At 42.6% G+C, this 25929-nt stretch overlaps 2 protein-coding genes across 5 annotated transcripts in view; one reads left to right on the forward strand and one right to left on the reverse strand.

Annotated features, from left to right (window-relative positions):
* LOC105449278 (protein turtle) overlaps nucleotides 1–21209 on the forward strand; it is a 195533-nt gene extending 174324 nt beyond the window's left edge. Inside the window, exons 6-14 of the mRNA XM_011688397.1 lie at nucleotides 4945–5096; nucleotides 10411–10555; nucleotides 10719–10849; nucleotides 11875–12034; nucleotides 13620–13913; nucleotides 16617–16925; nucleotides 18332–18658; nucleotides 19046–19236; nucleotides 19549–21209. Coding sequence (XP_011686699.1) covers nucleotides 4945–5096; nucleotides 10411–10555; nucleotides 10719–10849; nucleotides 11875–12034; nucleotides 13620–13913; nucleotides 16617–16925; nucleotides 18332–18658; nucleotides 19046–19236; nucleotides 19549–19827 — 1988 coding nt within the window. The 3' untranslated portion in view covers nucleotides 19828–21209. The remainder of the gene's footprint in view (nucleotides 1–4944; nucleotides 5097–10410; nucleotides 10556–10718; nucleotides 10850–11874; nucleotides 12035–13619; nucleotides 13914–16616; nucleotides 16926–18331; nucleotides 18659–19045; nucleotides 19237–19548) is intronic.
* LOC105449276 lies at nucleotides 18643–25922 on the reverse strand. Of its 4 annotated transcripts, XR_974325.1 has the most exons (8): nucleotides 25787–25922; nucleotides 25489–25554; nucleotides 25097–25198; nucleotides 24777–24887; nucleotides 24534–24692; nucleotides 24131–24299; nucleotides 23047–23188; nucleotides 18643–18677 (listed from the first exon to the last, which is right to left on the reverse strand). XR_974325.1 is itself a non-coding variant. In XM_011688393.1 (7 exons), exons 1-7 carry the CDS (start codon nucleotides 25859–25861, stop codon nucleotides 23097–23099), a joined length of 774 nt encoding a protein of 257 aa, XP_011686695.1. In that variant the 5' UTR covers nucleotides 25862–25922; the 3' UTR covers nucleotides 22946–23096. The 4 variants fall into 4 exon arrangements, 3 of the variants coding, with proteins under 3 accessions (XP_011686695.1, XP_011686696.1, XP_011686697.1); XM_011688393.1 differs by lacking the exon at nucleotides 18643–18677 and having other exon boundaries at nucleotides 22946–23188; XM_011688394.1 differs by lacking the exon at nucleotides 18643–18677 and having other exon boundaries at nucleotides 22946–23188; nucleotides 25780–25872.
* Between the last annotated feature and the right edge of the window lie 7 nt (nucleotides 25923–25929).

The following is a 25929-nucleotide window of genomic DNA, read 5'->3' on the forward strand; positions in this document are numbered from 1 at the left end:
CATATGTTGCAACAATATAGTATATATATATATGTACGCATATACATATTATATATACATATATTAATGTAGGTTATACAAGTAGCGCATGAACATATATGTTTAGTGTTTGGAACGAAGTTTTGAATTACATGAAGATATAAATACATAATTGTTCTAATTAATTATTAATTATTATACATTACTTATCACAATCATTATTTATTATTAAAAATTGCTGCTAATAATTAATTGTTATAATTATTAATACATAAGACTTTACAATCGCCTGTTAAAATTTACTTTTACTTACCAAATTTATTATATGCCGGATTCCGTTGACAGATTGCTAAAATAAAATGTAAATAAATGCATTCGCTCTTTCACGTCGTTTCCGATAACGTAATCAATTGCGTAAAAATTATTGAAATTAATGTACACATTAAAAGCAAGGTACAAGCTGTTAGTCACTTAAGAATCTACCACGTTGCTAAATCAATCATTTTCTTTCAAGAAAATAGATCTGTCATCTTCGTAATTTTTCCTTACTATCGCTCACAAATAGATTATTGACGATGATTAATTTGATCGTAGACTTGTCGGTCGGTGTCCGGTAAACACCGGTGATGATCGATTATCGAGCGCGATTGATTCCGAGACAGCCGGAAGTAAGCGCCGCGCGGAGCCGCGGCGAAAAGAGGATGACGTGATACGCGTCAAAGGGTTAAACGTCGCGGCAACATTACAGTTGCATTAATTAATCGGGCATGCTGGGAAACTTATCGCTAATGAAACGGTCGCTTGATTAAGATGCAAACGAGACGCTTCTCGCGTACGTGCACGTAGCCACGCGCGTCGGCTCCGGGCCTCCGGCTCTCTCTCTCTCTCTCTCTCTCTCTCTCTCTCTCTCGCCTCGTTTTAACCCTTATACTCCCCTCCCCTCCGCGCCTCCCCGATTGCGAGTCCATAAATCTCAATCCGTAAACTCAAACACCGGCGGAATTGCAAATCGTAAGTAACAAACTGCGGCGCAAAGACTCGCGGCATCACAACGAGCGACAGGACGGATAACCACCCTCTCGCTCTTTGAAGCGGGAGCAAGAATGAGAGAGAGAGAGAGAGAGAGAGAGAGAGAGAGAGAGAGAGAGAGAGAGAGAGAGAGAGATCGGTAAGGCGTCTCGGTACCGCCGTCACCATCGCCACCGTCATCCTCCGCCCCGCCGCCCACCGTCGCGTCGCGCCTTTGTCAATATTAGGTTTCCCCGTGATTACGTAATAAAGTAAACGTCGTTTTAACCCCTTTAGTCGGCGCGCTATCGACCGCCGCTCGAATTAGTTCGGTGCAAGTCATGTAAATTAGTCCCGAGCCGTAACTCAGGGGGTGGAAATTGGGGAAAGTGGTGGCGGCGGCGGCGGCGGCGGCGGCGGCGACAGCGGCGGCGGCGGTGGCGACGGTGGCAACGGCAACGGCAATGTCGGGGGCAAGGCGGCCTTATTGCCGGTGGCGACGGGTTAGAATGTCTGAAATATTACTCCGGCAATCGGGCTGTCTGGGCGCGATGGCGACGGCGGCGACGGTCGCGGTGCGATTAAGTGAGTTTCTTTCTTGCTGAATGGAGACGTCCCCAAGGTAACGGGCTGACCAAATTGCAGGGACGGTATCCCACATATTCCCAATTGGATTATTCACGCGGGCGAGGCCGTGCGGACCCACCAAACGCTAATTTTGCATGAACCAACGATATGTGGTTTAGATGGCTTATTTAATAATAATTCTGGAATGCGTTCTCTCTGATCTGATTTAGTCGTGTTAAAAAAAAAAAGACAAGAAAGATAAAAGCCAAATACGATATTTTACGTGCTGAGTTACAAGCTTGTTCTACCTTTGCGTCACTTACGATAAAAATCACCATCCAATTGAATCGGGAAGTTTGGGGAAATCCCATTTATTCGATAAACCAGACTCCTCAAGATGGAAAAAGATATTGTTGTGTAGGGTTTCTGTTGGAACTGGAATATTTGTGCACACTTACTCCACGCGAGTTACCGAAGCTTGTGATGTTTCTATCTTCGATCTGAGTCTACACGATAAGAATATGATAACTCAATTTCGTGAGAGAGAAATGAGATATACCCCGCTTATAATATTCTCTAGATTCAATTTGTTTTTTTACGTAGCGTTCGAAACATTATTCAGTTTGTCAAAAACTTTTTTTTTTACTTCCTGCATTTGTAATTTTTTCTGTGTGTCGATCAATATAAATATTGAGGGTATTGCAAGAAAGTATAGTAATTTTCGGCAGCCGCGATATAAGATAGATGTTTGTCCCAAAATAGCAGTAAAATCCTTGTTTTATTTCAGAAAGCGCGCGCGCTTTATCCGTCAATAAATTCATGATAAAGCTGAAATTACGAGCGATTGAGGTATATGGAGCGTATGCACGCGGCATAATTCTGTAATCGATCTTGAATTATTGAGTGGAAGTAAAACTGTAGGGCGGAATAATATCGGCGAGGATTTCACTGCGGGCAGCAAGATAGGAATCGGCTTTAATTAATTTCATTATGTGCTCTCATCGCCGGATAGCCGGAACCTATCGAGATGAAGAGGGGAGGGGGGGGGGAGGCGGGAGGGAGGAGGACGGTTTGTGGGAGCGGGTTGCAAAAATGCAACACCACCCTTTTTAATTAATAAATGTCATTTATGAGGCGGATACCCGTCCGTTACTCCGATTGATGCTATTCAAGACCGACAAGTTTTCGCACAGCATCCCCAAGCTCTCTGTGTTCGACGTCACGTCGGAATACGCCGTCCTCCGCGAATAATTACCGCGGATCCGCAAATGGACGTGCGCGCAAATTACTTTAAAAGAACGACGAAGATAGATCGTTTCCGTACGGATATTTTCGGTCCATACAACTTGTGACGCTTATCGCCGTCCATATCACGCCGTAAATCAAGGAACTTCCATAATGCATGGTCCTATAAATACAATGGCCAAAGCCGCCTCCGACGGCGGCAGGGGTATACGCAACGGCGGCAACGTTTACCATTACCGATTTGCGCGCGGCGCTTCCAGTATCCGCAAAACCATCGTTCGCGGTCATTTTGCGCCGTTATCGACAATCGCCTTACTCGCGCCTCTATAAATTCTCAGTCACATCGCGTGCAACGTACGGGTATAGTCGGGGGCAACGCAACGGGATCCGCAATTTTCCCCGGGTTCAACGCACCCTCGGATGAAAATCTTTATCCGCGCGCGCGGCTATTGGAAAATTCAGAGGACGCGCGAATAATAGCATTACGACGCGCTCCGCGTCAAGTACGGATGTTTGAGTTAAACCTCACGAGCCGATACGCGTCCAATATCGAAGACAATAATATCTACTCAATATTATATCTATCTCGGAATAATTGTAATTTCTCTTGGAATTCGTAAAAATTGATTTTTGAGATACGTATTAGCATATTATACAAATTCCCCATTCCATTATAATATAATAATATATCATAATGTAATTGACTTTAAAGCATATTAAACATAAGAAAAGATTAGTCGATCGAATAATCGTGATAATAATATTAATTCTAATGGCAATTCTTTAATGGTATTAAATCTATTATGATTCTAATGCCATTAAAGTGAAGAGAATACCGAAAACTATTCGATATCAAAAGCTGGAAGTCAATATTTCAGTGGTATATATACATATACTCGGCGTTCTGTATATATGTACAACCAGCGACAATTTTCTGAATAACTTCAATTCCTCGTGTGCGAGCGAAGTGCGCGCCGATGATGTATCGCTTTATAACAAAGAGGATTTATCAACGTCAATTTGGCGTGCAGGAAGGTACGCGTCTTGCGGCCAGCGACCCGCTATAACGAAGAAACGAGCGGTGGTCGAGGGCAGCCGGGCGGTTAATTTTACTCGCGCCGTTATCGCGGGGACGTTAGAACAACGAGTGGGGTTAATTAATTGCGGACCTTTTTTAATTTGTCTTGCTAGACGCCGGGATTACCGCGAAATTTTTAAACCGATACATCCAGTCGAGAAGCGGAAGCGGTAAATTGGAGATACTTTGTTGAAATGCGAAAGGGGACTTGGGAGAAATTTATTTAACTCGGAAAAGTCTACGATGATAAAGAAATGTGATGATAAAGCTTGTACTTGGGGGGAAAAAAAACCTCTCAGTTTGGACGAAAAGAAACTTATACCGTATATTGTCCAAATTATTATTTTATTTCGGCTTGATACATTTCTTTTTGTACATGGATGTACATGGCGACTTAGGAAGAATTTACATACGGAAAAGAATCCACGAATGCTCATTGCTAAGTCGCCTTGAGAAACACTTGAATCATCCTGAAAAAGAGCGCGCAAGATGGGACGCAAGATTAATTGTCCCCGCTCTAAATTAAGTTATTCACTTTGTTATGGTACCTGAGCTATCGCACGGCAAGATACATGGCGCGTGATAAAGTAGTAAGAGAGCGGAAAAGAGAGAGCGCGGTAGGATTAATGAGGAGAGGGAGAGTTTATGATCCCACGCTTAAAATTCGTCATACCGGCTATATGACTGCAAAGGGGATGCGGGAGCACCTTTTCAATTCGGCATGTATCTTATTGCTCGAAGATTTTCTGTCTAGACGAATTTATTATTTCTTTGTCCGCGTTTTAAGGTAATAAAATTTTATTTCTGTTTAACTGAAAATACCTGTTATTTTTAATATTTTTTTCAGTTGATTTGGAACGTTTAGTGTAAAATAAAAATAGTATTGACGTTTTATATCCATTAAGTTAAATCAAAACCGTGCTAATAATTGATTTTAAATAAAATGGTTCTAAAAATTCTTACCAATGCAAGTTTTGTGAAACGTTTCAATATTTTTTTTACAAACAATTTACAAAAGAATAGGAAGTGTCGGGCGTTATTTAACCAGTGAATTGAATAATTTTCAGTCAACCCGTTGGAGGTGAAAATAATTGACGGAAACCGACCGCTGTCGGCGGGCAAGAAGTACGACTTGGTCTGCACAACTTCCGGTTCCAGGCCACCAGCCGGCGTCACCTGGTGGAGGAACGGTCAGCGCTTAGTGGATTCCAAGGAGACCGTAAGTGTGTTCCTTGATGGAACAATTTTCGTCCTTGCGCCAACATACATTCCACCCAAGTATTCTCGGTGGCGCATAAACTCGAATTTGCAGTCTTAGGGATAAGAGAGAATCTCTTGATCCCTTTATCAAGGATATCGGGTTAATGCATATTCACGTGGATAGTTAACTCTTTTAAACCAGAAAATAGAAGCGTAGTATTTCTTTAAAAAAAAATCATATATTATACTATTATTTCTTGCAGTAATGCGTTGCTTTTCCGATTGTTATATTTTTTGCAATAAATGTAAACGTGAACAAATGTTACAATAATCAAGTTAAACTATCCGCATAAATGCCAAGTTAAGCTACTTTATCGTCTATGCTCTCTAATATATTAAAAACGCATCTGTCACCGCCGGAAAGTTCTGTTCCTACGCGTGTCTAAACTTTCGGAATTTTTCTCACATATTTACTGTGTTTTCGCCAAACTGTAGAAGATATCACGAGAGTTTCCGAGAGAGACCTTTTTCCTCTATTTTTATTTAATTTATATTTAACTTAAGAAGAGGAAGAAGAGACTTATCTGATGTGAATATATATATATATCAGAAAATACGAGAGAAACGTGTAATTATATAACCTTTTCCAAGTAAAATTAATATATTTTTGGTCGTGTGTTATTGACGATACATTTAGTATCAGATTAATCTCTTCATTAACGAAAAACGATTAATCTCCCGTTGCGCCTCAACTCATCTGGCTGACATGTGTCTCCTAATTTTGCGGCAAAGCAATTTCCACGTCCAATTTCCGGGGATTTAAGCGTCGCCAAAAAAGACATAGGCCGATTACGTGATTGACTGCCGTTTATAGTGAAGAGTGCCGTGCAAGGATTATGTCTAATTGATAGGAAATAAAACTATCCTTCAGCTATCTATAACGTCGAGACATATTCCTATTGAACGTCACGTTTAATGCATGACGCGGCAATGATTTAATGAGACTGAAAACGTTAAGAATATTTTCAATGCATTATCCGCTTACTGTTGTAATTGTGTTATTCACAGCTGATTTTGCTCATGTATTAATTTTCTGCTTTTTGTTTTATTTTATTTATCATCTATCTATTTTATTGAAGATTTTTTGGAGAATTTTTTTTTTTACAGAATTAAATATTACTTTCCAGATGAAATTAGGTAATACGCTAGTTAATAACTAGCGTATTACTAGGAATCAGTTTTTTCTTTTCCTTTTTTTAACAGAAAGAAAAAATATTGGAACAGTTGCTGGCAATGTTGTAAAACAATTGTTTATTGAACAGTTCGAACGTTTGGTTCACAAAATACCAAATTCCCTCCATATAAATCTTGCATCGATTCGCCGTGGAATTGAAAATAAAATGAAAAAAAGTTAGAAACTGCTTTATAACGACGTTACACAATCGAGTCATACACTGTGCTCCGATAAAAAAGCGTAACATTTCGTCGTTACGGGATTAATCAACGGCAATGAAGAGGTACGTCGCAAATATCGATAAATCTAATTACGGCGCGCAGCTCGAATAAAGAATATATCTCGCCGGGGCGATTACGATGATACTTGATCTACGAGAATGGAATCTTCTCTCTCGCGCGCGTGTATCCTCTCTCTCTCCCTCTCTCTATCCCTTCCGTTCCGATACAATTCATTAATTCATTCAATTTCATTCCGTGCGCGCGGCGAAATAAATTTCGATTTAACGTAAATCGAACGCTCTAACCGGGGCGCGGCGTTTCTGTCGCGAGAAACGGATGAAGGTATTTCGTATACAAAGCAAACAAACGTCAATGGAAACGCGGATTAGCGAACGAAATGAAAGAACGTACTTTCGAATAAATTGACCCGTTGTCGGGCGAAATCGAGCATCGGCCGCTGTTTATTCTACTTCGATTTCCCCCGTGCCAACCCCGATAAAACGCGGGGGTGCGCGCGGAGTGCGCGAGGGGACGTAGTGCACACGGACACGATGCGCAAACAACGCGACGCGCACGTCGTATCCGCCGCGTTTTGATCCGCACTTAAGACGACGACGTAAATATTTGCCGGGTAGCGGCGGATTAAGGACGCGGGGAGAGCGACGACAGCGACGGGGACGAAGGGCCCGCGACGCTGTGCGCGGGACAGAGAAAATATTGTTTCAAAGTCGATACCCCCCCGCGCTATACGGCGACGCGACACTGGAGATTGTTTCGCTGCTTATGTATAAGAAAGTTAAATACAGAAGCGAGACGGGCCGAAGGGGAGGAAAATACGGGAGAACCGGTATAATCCACGGTGGAATGTCGACCGAGTACGAGAGAGGAGGCCCGTTCCTCTTCTCACTTTTCCCGTAATCACGCAGTTTCACGGCGCAGTTTCTTCATCCCCATTCCTCTCGGCCTCGCGCGATTACGCAACCGCGTGCAAAAATAGCTACCCTAAAAAATATAGTTATGATAAACACAACACCCTCGTAAACGAGGGTTTCGCAACGTGGAGTAATTCCTCCCCCCCCCCCGCTCTTCCCTCGCTCGTATCGTATCGCGGAATTGCAGCAATTATGTTAATCGATTCGACCTTCCCCGGAATGCGCAGTCGGAAATATATTTTTAATGGATGGCGCATCTCATTTCGTAATTATCTTTGCGCGCGCGGGCCACCGCGTGAAACGGCGTGAAGCCCACCGCCGCCGCCATCGAAACGAAATTAGAGCGCGAGAGTCCCCTGCCGTTGATTTATCCCCCCCCCCCCTCCCCTGCCCTCCGACAAGACGCGAAATTTATTATTCGCGCGCGCTCTCTGCCCCGCGATTATTTTTTAATCACGCGACAGAATCGCGGGCGGGGGGTATTATCCCGCGTCCCGTGCGTTACATCCGTCGCGTCGCATCCTCTCTCGCGCGAGATTGAAGGCTCGCTCGGCTGTGCGCGCGTCCACTTTTTCCTGCAATGTCACGGGAAAGTTGAAAAACCGCCTCGGAATATTTTGAGATTTTATGAAATATTTTGCTTTATATTTCGTTCAGGGATATGAGTAATGTGGGCGATGCGTTTTTTTTTCTGACTGCGTCCCATGCGCTATAATTCCAGTTTTATGCGAAGAGTGTAATTCCTAAACTCGGTTTATTGGACGGAGCGAGCGTTTGCACGGGACGAGTAAGGATATTTAATTCACGAAACGTAAAGCAGAGTTATTACGGGTGCTTCATAATCCATGAACTTGATTTTTCGTTAACTACGGAACTTTTAAATAGTGTAAAATTGTAAATTACGCTTGATTTCGGTACGGGAGTAACGATATGTTATTTAAAATATAAAATATGGTGCGGAAGAGAGAGCGAAACTTTTGAATTTTTCATGATTTGCGGCAAACAAGTCTCACTTGATGTCGGCCTGAATGAATTACTTGGATTTTATCTTATATCGAGTTATCAAATTGACGAGGCGCGATATAAATTTTGCTACACAATTTTATCCGGAGATAATAGCCGCTCGACAAAGTAGTTTTCACTTTGATATCGAAACAGATAAAGGAAGAAAAAAATATATAAATTTCGCGTTTCTTTCGACACCTCGGGGCTATTTGAAAAGTATTTGCTCGGACAACAAAGAGAAAACAATTCTCATGCGAATGTTTCGTATATACACTGATCGATTGTTATAAAATTGGTACACGCGTATTGGTTTACCCTCGCGCTTCGCCCGATTTGTTCTGCGATCAAAATCGATAGTAAAGAAAAAAATTCGCTTTCCGTCATTAATACGCGTTATTTGCTCGTCCCTGGCACTGCCAGCAAACGACGGCCGGGTCACTATTTACAGAACGCTAACTGGCAAATAATTCATTTACGGAAAAGGCGGCTTTGCCATGTTTTTATCCACCCTCACGTGCGCTCGAAAACCCCCTCCGATTGTCCGGATAGACAGAGATAAATTTCGGCGATCGTATCGACGGGGTGGTTAACCGGCCACTCGACGTATCCCGGCGTCCCATTAAGGCATCGATTCGCCTTAATTACGAGCGCGAATTCGCGGAATCGCCCCGCGACGCTCTGATTTAAATTATTCGACGCCTCTAACGACGCTTTTACCGCGGCCTCGGGCATGGCGCGATAACGATAATTCTCGCGCCATGCCCTCGCAGTGAGACACACTTGCGCGCGGACACCGGATGCACGTGCGCGAGAGGGAACCTTATTTTATGGTCACTTTAAGGAGCTGTACGAGCCGTGGTCGAGCTTGCAAATTACATTGAGTGCGCGCCCCGACGGTGTAAATCGAATCGGAAGTCCTCCTCGGGCGCGCGGCTTTCCACGGAGGTGCGCGTCTGATTATTCAGTGGTGTCTACTACTTGATCGAGTTACGTAAAACGAATCGATTATCGACGGTTTCAAATCGAATGTTCTAATGACCGTAAATATAAATATTTCTTGCTGTTAATTTTTTTTTACAATTTTTTGTTCCCCGCTTTTAAAGAATGAAATAAAGTCTAAAGAAAATGTTGGATTATTTGTTAATATTTAAAGAAATTTTTGCTGTGAAAGACGGATGTATGATACGCTTCATACTAATAATAAGTAATTGTTAGACGGAAAATTGGAAACATCCTCATTAAAAGAAAATAAGAATTTATTTATAAAGAAGCTCTGTGTATATTTTGAAAAAATTATTCTTTAATAATAAAATTGAGAGAAGCAATACGTCAAAAGCTATGTTATACGACGCATTATTATCCGTACATTTTAGAAGTTTCATCATGTACAAGATAAAGTTTCTTAGATAAAGTCTCTATTGATAGATGCGTTTTTGATATATTAGATAAATAAGGCAGTATGTGATATAAACAACCTAGAAAAATAGGAAAGCGCGGGATCCCTTATTTACTGTTTGCGCACTTCCTCGCACAAGTTGCGGAAATTAATCAGGCACACGTACATTGAATAATTCAGTGAAACCCCGTCATAATGACGGTTCGGTCCCCCTCCAAAAAAAAAGATAAAGACCACTTCTTTATTGTTAGAAAATAGGCCGATCCCTCGAGGAGGGTAACGAGAGATTGATCGGGAATTTCGGGAATATATATATATAGCTAGAGCCGACCCTCCAGGCCGGGTGATAGATACGCTTTTAATATATGGGGGGATAGGAGAGTTGAACGTCGGCGCCATCGATGACAGCGCGAGGTGGATAGGCAAACGATCGTTTCGATGAGGAAAAAAGAGAATAAATGCCGACGAGTGTCGGCGTGGGTGGACAGGCGAGGGGAGGAGGGTTCACGGAGGCCCCGGTGAACGTTATCATAATGTTGTTACAGACCTCCGCCGATGGGAACACGACCACCAGCGTTTTATCTTTCATGGCGACGAAAGCAGACGCAGGCAGACACTTGTCGTGTCAAGCTGAAAATCGAATCATGGGAACCGCGCCGATAGACGACGGCTGGGTACTCCAGATACAATGTAAGCTCATAAACGGCGACGGTCCCGCCCCCCTCCCCTCCCCCCTCCCCGAATCCGGTCACCCGTTTCCCCTCCGGATTCGCGCTCGACGCTTTTTCCTTATTTATTCAGACGCCGGGAATCCGGTCGATTTTGACGGTTTATCGAAGGTCGTGATTCGCAGACACGCCGGAGACGCAGATCCAGCTCGGCACGTCGCTGAATCCGAACACCATACGCGAGGGCACGGATGTCTACTTCGACTGTCTCATACAGGCCGAGCCGTCGGTGTACAAGGTGGAGTGGCGGCATCAGGTGAGGGAGAACACGATATTACTCAAGCTGAAACTAGAAATGTTGTTTCGGCTTCCGAGTAAGGTTTGATACTTCCGAGTACATTCCCTCCTTACTTCTGAGAGTTCGAGCTATGCAAATACTGGGATAATATATCAAATTATTACGAAACTTAATTATCTCAAAATGAAACATGAGATAGAGAACATTTTCAGAAAATCACAGACTGTTAGACTGGTAAAAAGCAAAGTTGACTGAGAAAAATCTAAGAAAAAAAAAAAATTTTTGCAGAGGGCAAAATCTTGAAATTACAAAAATGTACTCAGCGAAATTTATTTAAAAGTTTCATCTTTGATTAATCAAGGATTTAACTTTACGTTAACAGTCCAATTACCGCGTTTACAGCGTTTCTCGTGCGCGAAGTAGAATTTATCATAATTACGTATAACAAGGTTTCTCGGTACATCGAAAAATATCTTCCAGAGATGATTCTCTGAAAAAAATCCAGATATTCGTGAATCACTCGTGGACCGGAGGGATGCTGTCTCCGCAAATATCCCCTCGTTCCGCCTCGCCGCGAATTATCATTAATCAATCTCGAAGATGCGTAACAATGCTCGTCGCGCGAGTAATTCGTCCCGTATATCCCTCGCGCGCGCTCGAGAAAGTTCTAAAACCCGGGGTGTCGTAAACAGATTGGTCTCTCGCCGGCTAACAAGCTCGATTATGCCTGTACCTGCTCGCGCGCCACGCGAGAGAGCATCGACTTACGTTAAGATCGAATACACAAACTTCGACGCTCGAAGCATCAAACTTTTATAATAACTTGCCGTCACCCCTGCCGCGCGATGAGTACCCACTCACCTTTCCCGCTCTCTGACGAGCGAAGATGTTGTATTGCCGCGATTCACTTCACGTTCGCGTGGCCGTATCTCATACACAGACACGGGGAAATAATCCTTGCTTATATACGAACGTAGCTCCCGGACGTTCAGTCTAACAGCGAGAGAGAGAGAGAGACACGCCAATTATCGTGTTTCTTTCAGGGCAAGACTCTCCATCACAACATCACGCAGGGCATCATAATCAGCAACCAGAGCCTGGTGCTGCAGGGGGTCGATCGCAAAAGCGCCGGCAATTACACGTGTGTGGGATACAATACCGAGGGCGACGGCGAGAGCTCGCCCTTTTATCTGAACGTGATGTGTACGTATTCTTACATTCGCGCTAGTAGTAGAACACTGAATAAGACAGACGTCCCACACAGCGAAGGAGGATTTATTTCTGTGCCATCGGGGCGTATAAATTAAGTTTAGAATTCTTTTTCAGGCGTGATTTATTAATTAGTATTTTTTTCTGAGTCAATATAGTGCCATAATGCTTTCGGTAAAATAATATGAAACGTTATATATATAATCAAAAATATTTCACTCTATAAACATATATAGACGTTAATGTTTACCGATTTTAATCTGTTATTCGGATTACAGTACTATTCCTAAGTACAGTACTAAATCCTCTCAATGTAGCTAAGTAATAATTAGAGTTATTTATCATATTTCAACGTAAAAATGAAATACATAGTTGTTAATGCTTATCGATTTTAATCCGTTATTCGGATTGTTACAGTCCTAAATACGGTGCTAAGTCCTCTCGGTGCAGTGAAATTATAGTTCGAGTTATTTATCGCGTTAAGAATGCGAATAATAACGAGACGACGGCACGAAGGCCGCAATGAAAGCGTATTCGATCGGCTTTAATTAAATAATGGATTGTAATGAGCAAAGATTCGGTACTCCCGGTAAATTCGTAAAATTTTAATTCCTGGCTTACATGCGTACATCTCTATACGTCCCCCGTGAATATTGCGCGTACAATATTATTATCGGGGACACCCAGCTGTTTATCCGTTTGCGCGCAGATTATCGGACGTGATATCGAAACATTTCGGATCGCAATAGTTTTGTTAATCAATATTTGAATTTATCCGAGTGCCTCGAATCGCAGGCTGACTATGAAACGTAAAGCTTATTAACTGTGAAGCCCGCGTATATATTTTAATATAGAAATTCGCAGTTAAAAATTACAATAAGCACATTATTAACATTCTATCCGGCCAGCTATAAAAGAAGATAATAAAAGGATTGAGCGGATTTGGAGAATGTCTAATTTGATTAATAATAAAATTGCTTAATGCCGAAAATTAAACTGTCCAACGATTTATTTTAAAAGATTTATATTAAAATATTGAAGTGGATTTTGAGAGGTGAATTTTTTAATCCTGATTTTACTTTAGCTATTTTATTATTATTGCGGAGTTATTTAGCATTGGAATTAAGATATCTCTATGCAAATTATGCTTTATTCATTTAAATAGAATAATAGACGACAGAAACTTCTCACGTTTAAAAAAAAATTACAGGGACGTTTCAAAAATACAATTTGTGGCTGAGTTGTCAAGATAAAAAACTGAAACATTTTGAAATAACACTTAAGAAGAGATATTAATCCAGATTCTTAAGAAATCTTTCCAATAATTGAAACTGAGGATAACGATGATATCCTTTCGAGCAATTGTGCATCCTGTTTATAGCTTATCAAATTGTTTCTCTTATTAGATCCTTCGCGAGAAACTTGAAATAGATCGTGAAAAAAACGGTAAATCATTCTTAATACGTTTAACGCCACGGTGGCATAAGAAATTCACCAAGCGCACAGAACGAAGGTATCCCTCGCGTCCGCGCGCGCGCCCCAATTATTTATTGGTGACGTTCGACGTTCGTGCCCGCAGTCGCCCCTACGTGCAAGCCGAACCAGACGAAGGTCCACGGCGTGGCGAAACAGGAGAAGGCGAATATATCCTGCCAAGTGGATGCAAATCCGCCGGAAGTGCAATTCAAGTGGACCTTCAATAACTCCGCCGAGAGTATCGACGTTGCGGCCACCCATATCGCGCGGGCTGGCACATCCTCTATCGTCTCATACACACCAATGACGGAATTAGATTATGGCACGTTACTCTGCTGGGCCAGCAATCACATCGGACAACAACAAGTGCCCTGTGTATATCACATTATACCGGCGGGTAAGGGTATATCTCTGCATTCTGTATATGTATGTATCGCGAATATTTCGCGAAAATGCGAACCGACGTGGCTGCCGATACGCGGCGTGAATTTTCGATCTAGAAGATTGATCGTCGCGACGACGAGTTTGCGTGATGTGGCGTAACGAAATTATGCAAACTACAAACAAATTTTTTTCAGAAAAATCGATAAGTAATACCTCTCACGTTAACTCAATTCGATTCTTCTTTAATTTATAATTTGCCCTTGGCGAGAATTAGAATGAATAGATAGGAAATAGAAAAGGAAATTCCATTTTCAGAAAGAAGAATATAATACGAAGAATAATAGGAGCCAGTGGTGATAAATTTAACATCGTTTCTACATTTCGTATATTAAAAATTTATATGCTTGCACGAAATTAATTTCTCTATCCTGCGCTTCATTCGCCTGTAATTTCGTAAATTAGTAAAACTAACAATATAACGCTAACAGTTTTCACCCGAGGGGTTAAATCTTTCGGGAATTGCAACTTTATGCTAATATACGGGATTCGGATTTTATTCCTAGTTTCCAAAGTCTCACATTTGCTTAATTGAATAACTAATTCGAATCTTAGTAATAAAATTGGAAAGACGCGTGGTGTGTGTGTGTGGGGGGAGGAGGGTGAGTGCGCGCGCGCCTCGTTTTAATAAAATCATCCAATTACGTGAAACTTCGAAGGCTTGCAACCATAATTAATTCCAATTAGTATTGTTATAATAACGATGTGAATTAGATAACGTGATAATGAAGTCGCGATTTATCTTCGAATGTCAAAAGTCTTTGAAATGTAGATAAAACTTAAGGAATATTCTTACTACATCGCAAAATTCTCTCTTTTCGCATTTGCAACATAAGACATCCGGCACAAAAGAGATCTGGGGTTTTTTTCAATTATTAAACCATTACGATGAACGAATCCGATACTCAGTTGCTTTTTATTCAAATTTGACTTTAAAAAATCTATATAAGCCCCTACTGAATCCATCCGTAACATTGGCATACCCCGTTATTCTCATGTCCGCGTTTCCGCCGCGTATCGATGCTCGAGTTACCAATTAATTGCGATTCGCGGATCGTGCTATCGGATTGCTCTACAAAGAAAACGCGCGTACGCGTACACAAGGATACGCGCATTCCGGATATAAAGGAAAACAGCTCTCGCGCCGCAAAAAAAAACCACAAAAAACAGGCGAATCCGACGCCGGGTAAAAAGGGGACACTGCAAGAGATGGTAGCAGGTGTCCTGGTGCGCCATGATTTTTCAGCAACCATAAACGTGAGAACAACTCGGCATATTCCCGCTTATTTCCTTTTCTTTATTTCCCCTCCACCCTCTCTCTCTCTCTCTCTCTCTCTCTCTCTCTCTCTCTCTCTCTCTTTCTCGCCTGTCTCTCCACGACGCAATGTGCCGTTATCGTTTCGTTCGCGCCCTTTTAACCGGCTTTTACGAGCCGCGAAGTGTACCGCCGGCTAATGCCTTTACAGAAAAAAAGCCAGACGGCCGTATATCTTTACAACCGACTCTGTTACAAGTGGCTTGTATGCGCCGGAGCGCACCGGATTTACAGGGCAACTATCACGCCCTGATTCGCGAATCTACCGCACGCGAAACGATATGTTGCATAACCGTTTTCCTCCCTTTGCCGTCGTCTGTATGAAACTATACATCATTTTGGCGCGGGGAAAAGAACGCAGCATTGAAAGTTGCAGTAAACTGCAAAAACTGCTGACGCTGAAGAGTTACTGTTCTACTTATGTAATTAGTTTCCCTTAAAATTCAGCGCACTTTAATATAACGTAAAAAAGTAGAAATAAACAAACTTCGAGGAAACTACGGAGAAGTTATTACGCAATTTTTTTTTACATTCGTACTCTTTTTTTATTCATATATTTTTCGTTTGTAATTTTTCGATTCCGAACATATATCTATGGGGCTTTAGAGTTCTATGGTTCAGGAGAAAAAGTTATTTTATTTTTCTAAACTACAGAAAAATGTAGCTGTTATATTGAACATTAACCATTTTTAATAAAAGGTGACAAGCCAATTTTTTTGCGAAATATAGAATTGAACGGGGGAAAAAATTGTTTTACATTTTTTTTATTTAATCTGAATGCAAAATTGTTAGCAATCTTAAGAGGCTTTTCCGGTTGTCATGCAAAACAAAAATATCTCGATTTTTTACATCGTTAATTCATTTACAATATATTTCTACAATTCACCTGGCCATCGCTGAATGGAGGCAAGCAGATGTTTTAATCTAAATCTGTCAAAGCTTCGAACAATATTGTTTTAACAATTATTTAAAGCACTGAATCGGATTCACGATCCGATAGTAATTTCCGAAAAAAATGATATAAATCGTGAAAATTATCGATATCCTTTATCGTTGCATATAATACGATTTTGTATTTTTTTATTTCAACTTTAACAATCGTCGTCATTTCGTCATTTCTATTGTTTCCCTTTTGTTATCTGTCTTGTTATCTATCCTAATAATTCCGGGCGTGCAAAAGAATATCGATTATCGAAAGGGCGCACTTGGAGAACTTGAAAGTTACCCCCTCCGGCTTGATATTATCGCGAGGTTTCGTGGCCATTACGAGTTGTTACGAGCGCGCGAATAGTCTCTCGTGCACGCGCAGCATTTTAAAACGCAGGCGAACTTTATCCGTGACAGGTCGACCAGACATGGTTCACAATTGCACGACCTCGAACACGTCGACCAACTCGTTTTCCGTGCGGTGCTCGGAGGGCTTCAACGGCGGCCTGCAGCAGTCCTTTCTACTGGAGGTGCGCGAGAGCAACAGCCAGGAGTTGCGTGCCAATCTGACGTCGCCGGTGCCGCGCTTCAGCGTCACTCACCTGGAGTCCGGCGCCCTTTATCAGGCCTGCATTTACGCTTACAACGACAAGGGCCGCAGCGAGGCGATGGTGGTGCAGGCCGGCACTCTGAGGCTGCCGGAAAAACAACTGACATCCGAGTCGGGTGAGAGAATTCTCTTATTTCTTTTCCGTATCTCCGGATCAGCAATCACGCGCCGCTATTTTCACGCTGATATTCTCGCGCTAAGCATCCAATATTTGGCGAACGAACGCACATATGCGTATTATAATGTAAGTATATATGTTCCCCATCAATGCACATAGCCACGTATATTAAAGTTAAATTGATACTCGTTCAATATTTCAAAAATTCCTGCTACACTCGCCGTAACGTTAACAACTCCAAAGCTTTCGATGTCTTTTGGGCAAGCTCCGGTACTCGATTTACTTGAAAGTTTCCGGGAAAGTATTGACTCGAGAGCCATCACATCATTTTACGTGGTGTATCCTATACATGAGTGGGGTTTTCAAACCTTTTTGCTTGCGACACAAAACTTCTTTAACGTGAAAGGTCGTCGCGCGACCGTACCGCATTTTCGAAAGAAAATTGATATATTACAACTGAGAACAAAGTCCGCACACATTTGTGGGAATAAAAATTGTGAAACTCAATCGATCTTGTTAAAATTACGAATTAACCGACGAGAGGTATCGTTCTGTAATATTATACAGATGATCGAAAACGTAGATCAAGTGAAATTACAATTTTATAATCCTTATACGTATCTCGTTCCTTTTAATCTTCTTCCAATTTTTTATGCGTATTGTAACGTGTTTCTCTTTTTATGGCACGGTATCCAGCGAGCGTTCGATGTTATACGATATGTATTAATCCCAAAAGGCTACGCGGGATTTAGGTAATTACGGAAAAATTCCACGTCGATGAGGCAGCGCGGAGCGAAGAGCCACTGCCAATTGGCCGAATTGATGAAAAGCTATCGACTCAATATTAATTCGTCGAGCGAGCCGCGTAAAAAGCTTCCGGCGCTTTTATGACCTGGCGCGAAAAATCGGGTCAGGAATTGGCGATTTAATACCATCGGACAATTTTCCCGGTGTTTGCCTGATGCGATTGTTATCGTAATTTTTAATTCACCGGGGTCCGGACGGGGGAACGTGCTTTTATATCTCTATTGAAATAAAATGCGCTGTATTTGGGGCATTACTCATTGCGTTTTGACAGGATATGTATAAACAAGTCAAGCGTGACACCTGTGCCCGCGCACTTTTTATACTTTTACGAAAGCCACGTCTGTGTTGCGTTATTAATATTTCGTGTAGCATCAGCCGAACTGTTCTAATTATTGTATCACGTAATTCGTTAAAAATCCGATGCCACGTCCAAACTTTAAAGTGGTTAAAAGCGTTTTCGTTAAAGGGAAACGTCATTTGTGTCGAAATGCCTGACATTGAAAGCTGTTTACGCGATACCATCTCGATGAGACGATCCCGAGTGCTTGGTATCAATCACTTTTTTAATTCTCGATTCTTTGACTGTAAACGCTGCAGAACGACCGAGGCAGCACGACAACCTGACACCGATGCTGAGCGTGACGATCGGCGTCGTGATGGCTCTCATTATCGTCGCGATCATCGTGATGGTCGTTTTACGGATCCAGCACACGCACGTGGAGGAGCAGAACAAGTCGCAGATGGAGGATCACGCGAAGCAGACGAAGGCCATCCCTATACAAAGGGAGCTACGATTCCGGGAGGGATGCAGCTTGCTCGCGGACGAGAAGCATCCCAGCAGCCCGTTCAGAAAGCTGGACACCAGTGGCGATCTCAGCGAGAGCGACGAGAAGAATCCTGACATTATTCCGCAGCAGATTACTGGTTCGTATCTTCGCGATTCCTGCATTAATTTCGAGTTTGTCATGCAGGGCAGCACGAAAGTGAGCTTAAAAATTTTTAAGAAATGTAGAATTAACAAAAATACATATTTTTGTCTTTTCAAATATAATTTTTTTAAAGAAACGCGAAGAATTAAAAATTCGATATGCGATATATAGTAAATTTAAAGGAGTATGCGATTCGCCGTATAAGTTACAAAGTGCGCAAAAGCACACTTTCTTCAAGATTGAAAGAAAATCTCGCCGTGAGAACGCTTCCCGCTCACTTTTACGCGGTTGTTTCGGAAACTCCCTCGTTCGTGTTTACACGGTCGTAAAAGTCCGCGGCGAAATTTGGTGGTTGTAAAACTGTCGTGAAATTTTCGCGCAGGTGACGAGCCGTCGGAATACTTAAGGAAGAGACGTCTGGTATCAACGATCGAAACGTCACCGTCAAGGAGTCTTCTCGAGCACTCGACGGTGACTTCCATCAGCGGACACAGCAGTTACGTCGGCTACTGCACAATCCGCAACGGCATGCCGCTGCACGAGTTCTCCAACTTGTCAACGAAGCACAAAAGCGTAAGTTCCATTGAAGATTCGATAACGTAAATCGATCGTGTAAATATCCCCGTAAATATTTAGCGAAATAACAATGTAGCTTACATTGACAACAATCGAGCGGTATTATGCAACTGCATGAAAGGATGATTATACGAATCGGAATTAGATTAAATGATTAAATCGAATAACCGATGATACAATGAAACGGAATAATGACAACGTCCTGCGAGTCTCTCTCTCTCTCTCTCTCAAACAATAACATGATTTTACATGAAACGCACCAATTCGTCGATACATAGACGTACGAAAATCATGAGTGACACGTTTCAGTTTCAGCCGATGGTGAGCGACGTTTACGAGAGCGGCATGTGCACCCTGCCCAGGCAACACTGGCCCAGCCAGAGCGTTCAATCGATGTCGATGACAATGAGTCCTCCGATGTTGTACGCCGGTCTGGGCGTCGTCACCAGGACCTGTCCGAGCGGCACGTTGCCGGCGAAGGACTGCGAGACACGAGTGCCCGGCCAGTGCTGTCCGGCGGTCCAGACGCAGAAGGACGCGACGATAGGCACGCCGGTGGTGATGGCCAAGCGGGAGAGCTCCGTGTGACCCTACACCCACCACGGGGCCTGCACCTGCAGCGTGAGCGAGCTGCTGTGAATCACGCCGTTGTCAATCGCGAGAGAGAGAGAGAGCCGCGCGGATATCCTGGACGGCACAGGAAACGTTTTGGGAGATGTCTACAGGTCGCGCGAAAAATTAGAGAACGTCTTTTAGGAACGAAACTTCGGAATAAAACTCCGAAAGACGTTTGGACAATCGTCATCTAGATCTGAAAGTTAAAATAAATCTCCTTTGAACGATTCGTTAGGGGGATGATTCCTTTTATCTGGAACACGTCCCTCCGACGTCCGTGTTGTCCGGGACGCTTCGGGCGTGCGAGCCGGTTCGAGTTCGACGGGTTTACGTTTCCACTCCACGACAAACATCACGAATTTGCGTCTCTCTGTTGAATCAAGTGCCCTTTTACGCTGAAGAACGACCAACATCCCGACCGGCTGGCTGCTCTGCCGGCTTCTCTCATTTCGTGTGCGTAGCCTCGTGATCGAGCCCCGGTGGAACCACGGCCGGCACCTCGTAATTCGGATAGAGAGTGAATTTACGAAAATGTACGTGTGCGCGAGAGCTCGCGCGAGCGCTCGCCGCACATACTCCTGTACATACCTCGAGACACGGAAGATATTTTGTACGAGTCGCGTATATTAACGATTTATTCCCACTTTTACTATGAAAACACAACACTGTACAATTTGTCTAGTCGATGTAAGTATAAATATGTATATGCGTTAAAGTCGTCGGGGAGGCGTCAGACCAGAATAACGTACACTGAGGGGGATGATCATCACCGTCGCGTCACGCCGCGCGCGCGCGCGCGCGCGGCGTAATTATTTATAACGTTGACAACGCGTAAACGCGAAATAGCGGGACTCTCGCGGGTACGGGAGAGAGAAACGGGGGCGGGCGAAGTTGTCAGAGACATATCGTTTGTATCTCCATCCGCGGGAATCGAGTGCGAGACGAGGCGTACGAAGAGCGGCGGAGTAATGAGACGAAAGAGGAAGAGAAAGAGGAAAGAGAGGAGAGGATAGATGAGGAGGAAAAGAGGGGGGGGGGAAAGAAAGGAAAATCCCCGTCGCGCTTTCGTCTCAGTCTGCAGGATTCTGGATTTCACCGTAATATTAAGTATCTCTTGTACAATGTATAAAGTAACGACTTCCCTTCGAAGTAAATGTACCGAGTATGATGAACGTTGTTTTTTCAAAGTCTTGAATCTTAACTCTATATAGGGAGAGAGAAACGCCCCCGATTTACGCCCTAAGGAAAAAAAAGGTGTGGTAATCGCGATAGCACTTCTAATTTTACTGCCTGTTTCGACGCTTGTGAATCTCGTTTGTAACTTCATTCGGCAGAGGTTTCCCGGCCTCTCTCTGTATCATATAGCTTTAAAATGAGGAAAAAAAAAGGAGAGAAGAAGAGAAACGAAGGCTCGTCGAAAGGGCGCCCTCGTCATATCCTCCGTACGATACAGGGATAATCTCGTCGATTAAGAGCGGCCCCGAGTCGCATCTCCGGGTCGTCAATACCGCGAAAGGTGAGATAAAAATTGACCATATAGCCTTCCCCTCGATATCGAGCAGTCGATTACTGGGCGGTGCATTTCAGCTGTACTTATTAGTGAGATACGCGCGTTACAGAAGTCTCTCCTTTTCGCGCGAAGTGATAAAATACTCCCCCCGTACTTTGCCTCGATCTGTACAGATTGATTTTTCGCGTATAGGATTACGCTCCGAGCACGCGACGATCCTGCTGCGACTGCAAGGACACACTGTGAGGATTCGAATTGCACTTCGCACGGCGTGAGAAGAAGAGAGAGAGATATCCCTCGATGTTCACGTATTATATCTAAATAAGATCGTCGTGTGTATAATCGTTCTAGATTTCGATAACGTAATCGTAATTAATCTATCGACGAAACGATTGTATATTTTTTTTCCTGACGTTACAGCGCACTCCACGCTTTTTCTCTGAAAGCAGCGATATAGATCTACATACTTCAGGAAACTAGAACAGGAATTCGAGACAAAGCTCTCTTTCAAGCGCGTTTAAAGAGCGCGAAAAGTACCTTTTTTTTTTTAGTTGGAAAAATCGCGTTGCTGCCTTCGCGTTTTAATTATTAAAGCGTTAAATGATTTTCCGTCTTTCTCTATAAGCGAGTTTTATGTTCGAACGGAGTCACGATTTCTGCCTCTTTCGACGCGGCAATGCCGTCAAAAGCCAAAAGTTTCGTTGAAGCACAGCACTGGTATTTGTCTACCAGATCGGAACTCCGCGCAAATTGACTATAAAGGGAAATGTAGGTTGTGACTGTTTGCAGTCGCGTCGTCGTTGCAGTCTGTTATACGTGCTTGCGAATGAATATGCAGAGGAGACGGTCCTACACACGAACGAAGGCGCAACCTACTGGCGGCGTCTGCGTTTCCGTTTCGCCGTATTATGGGGAACGACGGGCGATTATCGGGGATACTTAGCGAATTATTCGATGTGTAAGGAAAACGTAGAGAAACGGCGGAGTCGAAGATTTTACGGAGCGGTCGTAAGAAGGCCGTCACGACAATTTCTAGGGCGAACACACGTTGTTTCCTCGATCACTTAGACGTTACGTTAACACGTTGACGCTCCCGTGAAGATCTATTAACATTTAAAAAAATTTGAGATGAATCGTTGATTATTATTATTACTGCCATTAATGGAATTGATGTCGGAAACATTGTGAGTGTATGTTGTCAAAGAGAATTTTTAGTAATCGTTGATACGCAGCCGATACGCGCGTTCCTCAACCTCTTCCCCCTCCCCCTCCCCCACCCCCTCCTCCTCCTCCTCCTCTCCCCCTTGTTATAACTTTTGCACACAAATAGAGATTGTAGCCGTATGCAATATAAAAGAACGTTGCAACAAAGAGATTCTGCGCTCCGACGACGGGGAATTCACAGGAACGAGAAAGGAAAAAAAAACGTACAATAAAATCCTGGATCCAAACTGCCAAAGTTTTCTATATACTTCGTTCGTACGTGTGATCTCATTATTATACATATGCGCACTGTGCTACGAAAAAAAGTGTGAACTTTTTAATATAATAGATTTTTTTTCTAACGAAAAACGCAGAGCTCGTCTGGGAAAATATATATTTATTAATTCCCTTTTATTCGCACGTTTGATTAAATCCAAAAGGAAAGATCAAGGAAGAAAAAAAGAGGGATGACAAGTCACCTTTTATTTCCGCGTCTTGCTGGCGACAGTTGGATTTCCAGGGCACGTCTCTACTTTTCGCTGCTCCGGTGATTCGGAACCGTTCGACCGTCGTACACGTCGCGAGGCATAATATCGCAAGGCGGTGGCCAGACATTATTATCTGTAAAAAATAATTAAACGGTCAGCTGGAAGATCAACGTGTGTGTGTGTGTGTGTGTGTGTGTCGATATTCCTCGATCGCGCGTGAATCCTGGTGCGGTGGATCCTCAGCGAAAATGATATTTCGATGTTGATCGCACTCGTTTATGTATAAAAGTATCGACTGTAAACGAGACATGTTAGGGGGACGTCGTTTTTTTTTTGTTAATTTTTTTTAAGGGTAAGAGCTGCACTGTTTCGTATGCGTCACTGCCTGTGTATCGTAATAATGAGACCGGATCTGACCAGCCGCCGCTTGCGCGAGACAACATTGAAGTTTGTATATGTACTTAGTTTAGGACTATCTCCGACACACACACACACCCACACACACATACACTTACACACGAGTCTCATGTACCCCAGAACGTTTTTTTGATATTGTAAATATTCTGAAATAAATAATCGTTTTTATTCACGCGACACGCGTGATTATTGTGCCCCTCAGCGGCGATCAACGATGTCATTCAGTCAGTTACTGATGTTCAACGTTATGTAATCCGTTTATTTCCTTGCGAAATTCAAAGTATAAACACGTACCCAGCCAAATCTATCGACAATTTTTGCAAAGTGTCAGCTTCGTTGGCAGAGTACCAGCAGAAATATAATGGCAAATTGATTGATAGAAATTGAGCAAAATCTGTTATTTCGCAGCTTTTTAAATGAAATATATAATTTATCCTTCCATTTATTTCTATTAATTTATTATTATTTCATTTCATTATATATTCCATTTAAATGCTTATAAAATAAAAAATTTAGTTCGATTTCCGTTGGTAAATCCTTCGCAAAATTATATCGGCAGATTCCGCTGATGAGAAGCTCAAGCCGACGTGAATCCGGCGCGATAATCTGCCGGCGCACAGCTAACATTTTGCTTACTCGGTGTACGTGTAATTCTTACCGTCCCAGAACGGGCTCGGCGACGCATCGGAATACATTTGCAAATACTCCTCGACGGTTTTGAGCACGGACGAGTTCACGTTCAAGAGAAACTCGAGGAGCGTGCTCTCGGGGAGATACCGGGCCGCTTTGTCTCCCAAGTTCCGTAGCACGTCTTGAACGTCGATCGACTGTAAAATCAAATGAAACCAGCGTCACGGAGTAAAACGGAGAAAATTCTTAGCTTTATGTACTCGGTGTGTCTCGAATTCAGAATCCCCCCCTCTTCGTCCCCTTCCTATCTATTCCTCAGACAATTCTTTGAAGCCTCATCAAACCTCTCTCTCTTTCTCTGTCCGACGTGCGCACGGAGCGCGCACGTGGACGCTTTTATATCTCCTTTAGATCTCTGCAAAATTGCAAACCTTTTCACGCACCGCGTTCGCAATATACTCGCATAACGTGTACACCTTTATTAGACAGTTTGAGACTTGCTTTAGAATTTCGTCCAACGTACGAGCTTCTAACGTCCCCAGTAAGGTCGGCGGTATCGTGTAGACGTGGCACCACCCCGAGAAGTATCTCTGCAAGTACAATATGTATGCGCAATCTTTTTTTTGTTTGTTTGTTACGGTATATGCACATGCACAACATATCAGGCCACTGACTTGATGAACGTGATGATACGAAGGCAGGGGAATTGCTCTCCCGAATTTACATTCATCGTCGTCCACGGCGTACACAAGCTCGTAGTGCTTATAAATGATATCTTCCCACGCCTATCAAGAGGAATAAATCTCTGCCTCATTTCCATTTCTCGCGTTAGGAAACAAATAACGACGCGGGCAGATGGATCAAAAATGAGAATCGCGATCGTCCGGGTAGAGATTTTACAATTCAAAGGTTTGCAATTCAAGCTGATGATAATTTATTTCAACATTTCCACGGTATAACGTTGTATAATATGGAGATAAAAATATTCAAATACCTCTAACACGTGGATGTAACATGTCGGGTAGACAAGAAACAGTCCCGTGATGGGCATGTTATTGTAATCCGCGCGTAAATCCCGTATAATATTCTCCATTCTCTGCAAAATATGGTAAATTATATAAAAAGTATACATTTTTTTTATTGCAAGTTGTGTAAATCAGAATTTTTGAAGTGGTATTGTTTTATAAAAGTGTCGCACGACAGGAACATAAATTGTCTTTGACATTCACTCATTATCTTCGTTGAATGTCACCGCCGCGACTGTAATGTCGCGAATTATATTTGTTATCGTTTCTCGAAGTATCATAGATCGTTCCCGAAGATTATTCCGGTCGCAATTACAAAACTCTGAGATACGATATACATATAATTTACGATGCCACCTACCTTTCGTAAAACTTCGTGAGTTCCGTGATATTCCCCAAAGTAAACGACCCGCGTAATGTAAGATTTCTAAAAAGAGAATACGACGGCATATATTTCAAGAAAGAACTATATAAACTCTACTAGCTTCTTAGTATCATTTCTCCGTATCAATTTTTATTACTTTTAATATTACAAATTCATTCTTTTAGAAATGACATTTTTTATACGCGAATCTTTTATGTCACCGCGTTTCAGTATTAATTTCATTTAAAAAATGTAATTATTAACACATATTAAACAATTTGATAGTACAGCTTACGTAACCAGCAGCGCGAAGATTATATTGCACCACGTCTAAAGCGCTTTTTCTAACTGGTTCAGTTAATGACTCCATTGGCTTAATATTTACTTATTAGACATTAATGCGTGACATCCTACTGTTAATTCCGTAAATTCGTCTCT

The sequence above is a fragment of the Wasmannia auropunctata genome, unplaced genomic scaffold (genome assembly GCF_000956235.1).
Source record: "Wasmannia auropunctata unplaced genomic scaffold, wasmannia.A_1.0 LD336076.1, whole genome shotgun sequence".
Taxonomy (NCBI): Eukaryota; Metazoa; Arthropoda; class Insecta; order Hymenoptera; family Formicidae; genus Wasmannia; species Wasmannia auropunctata.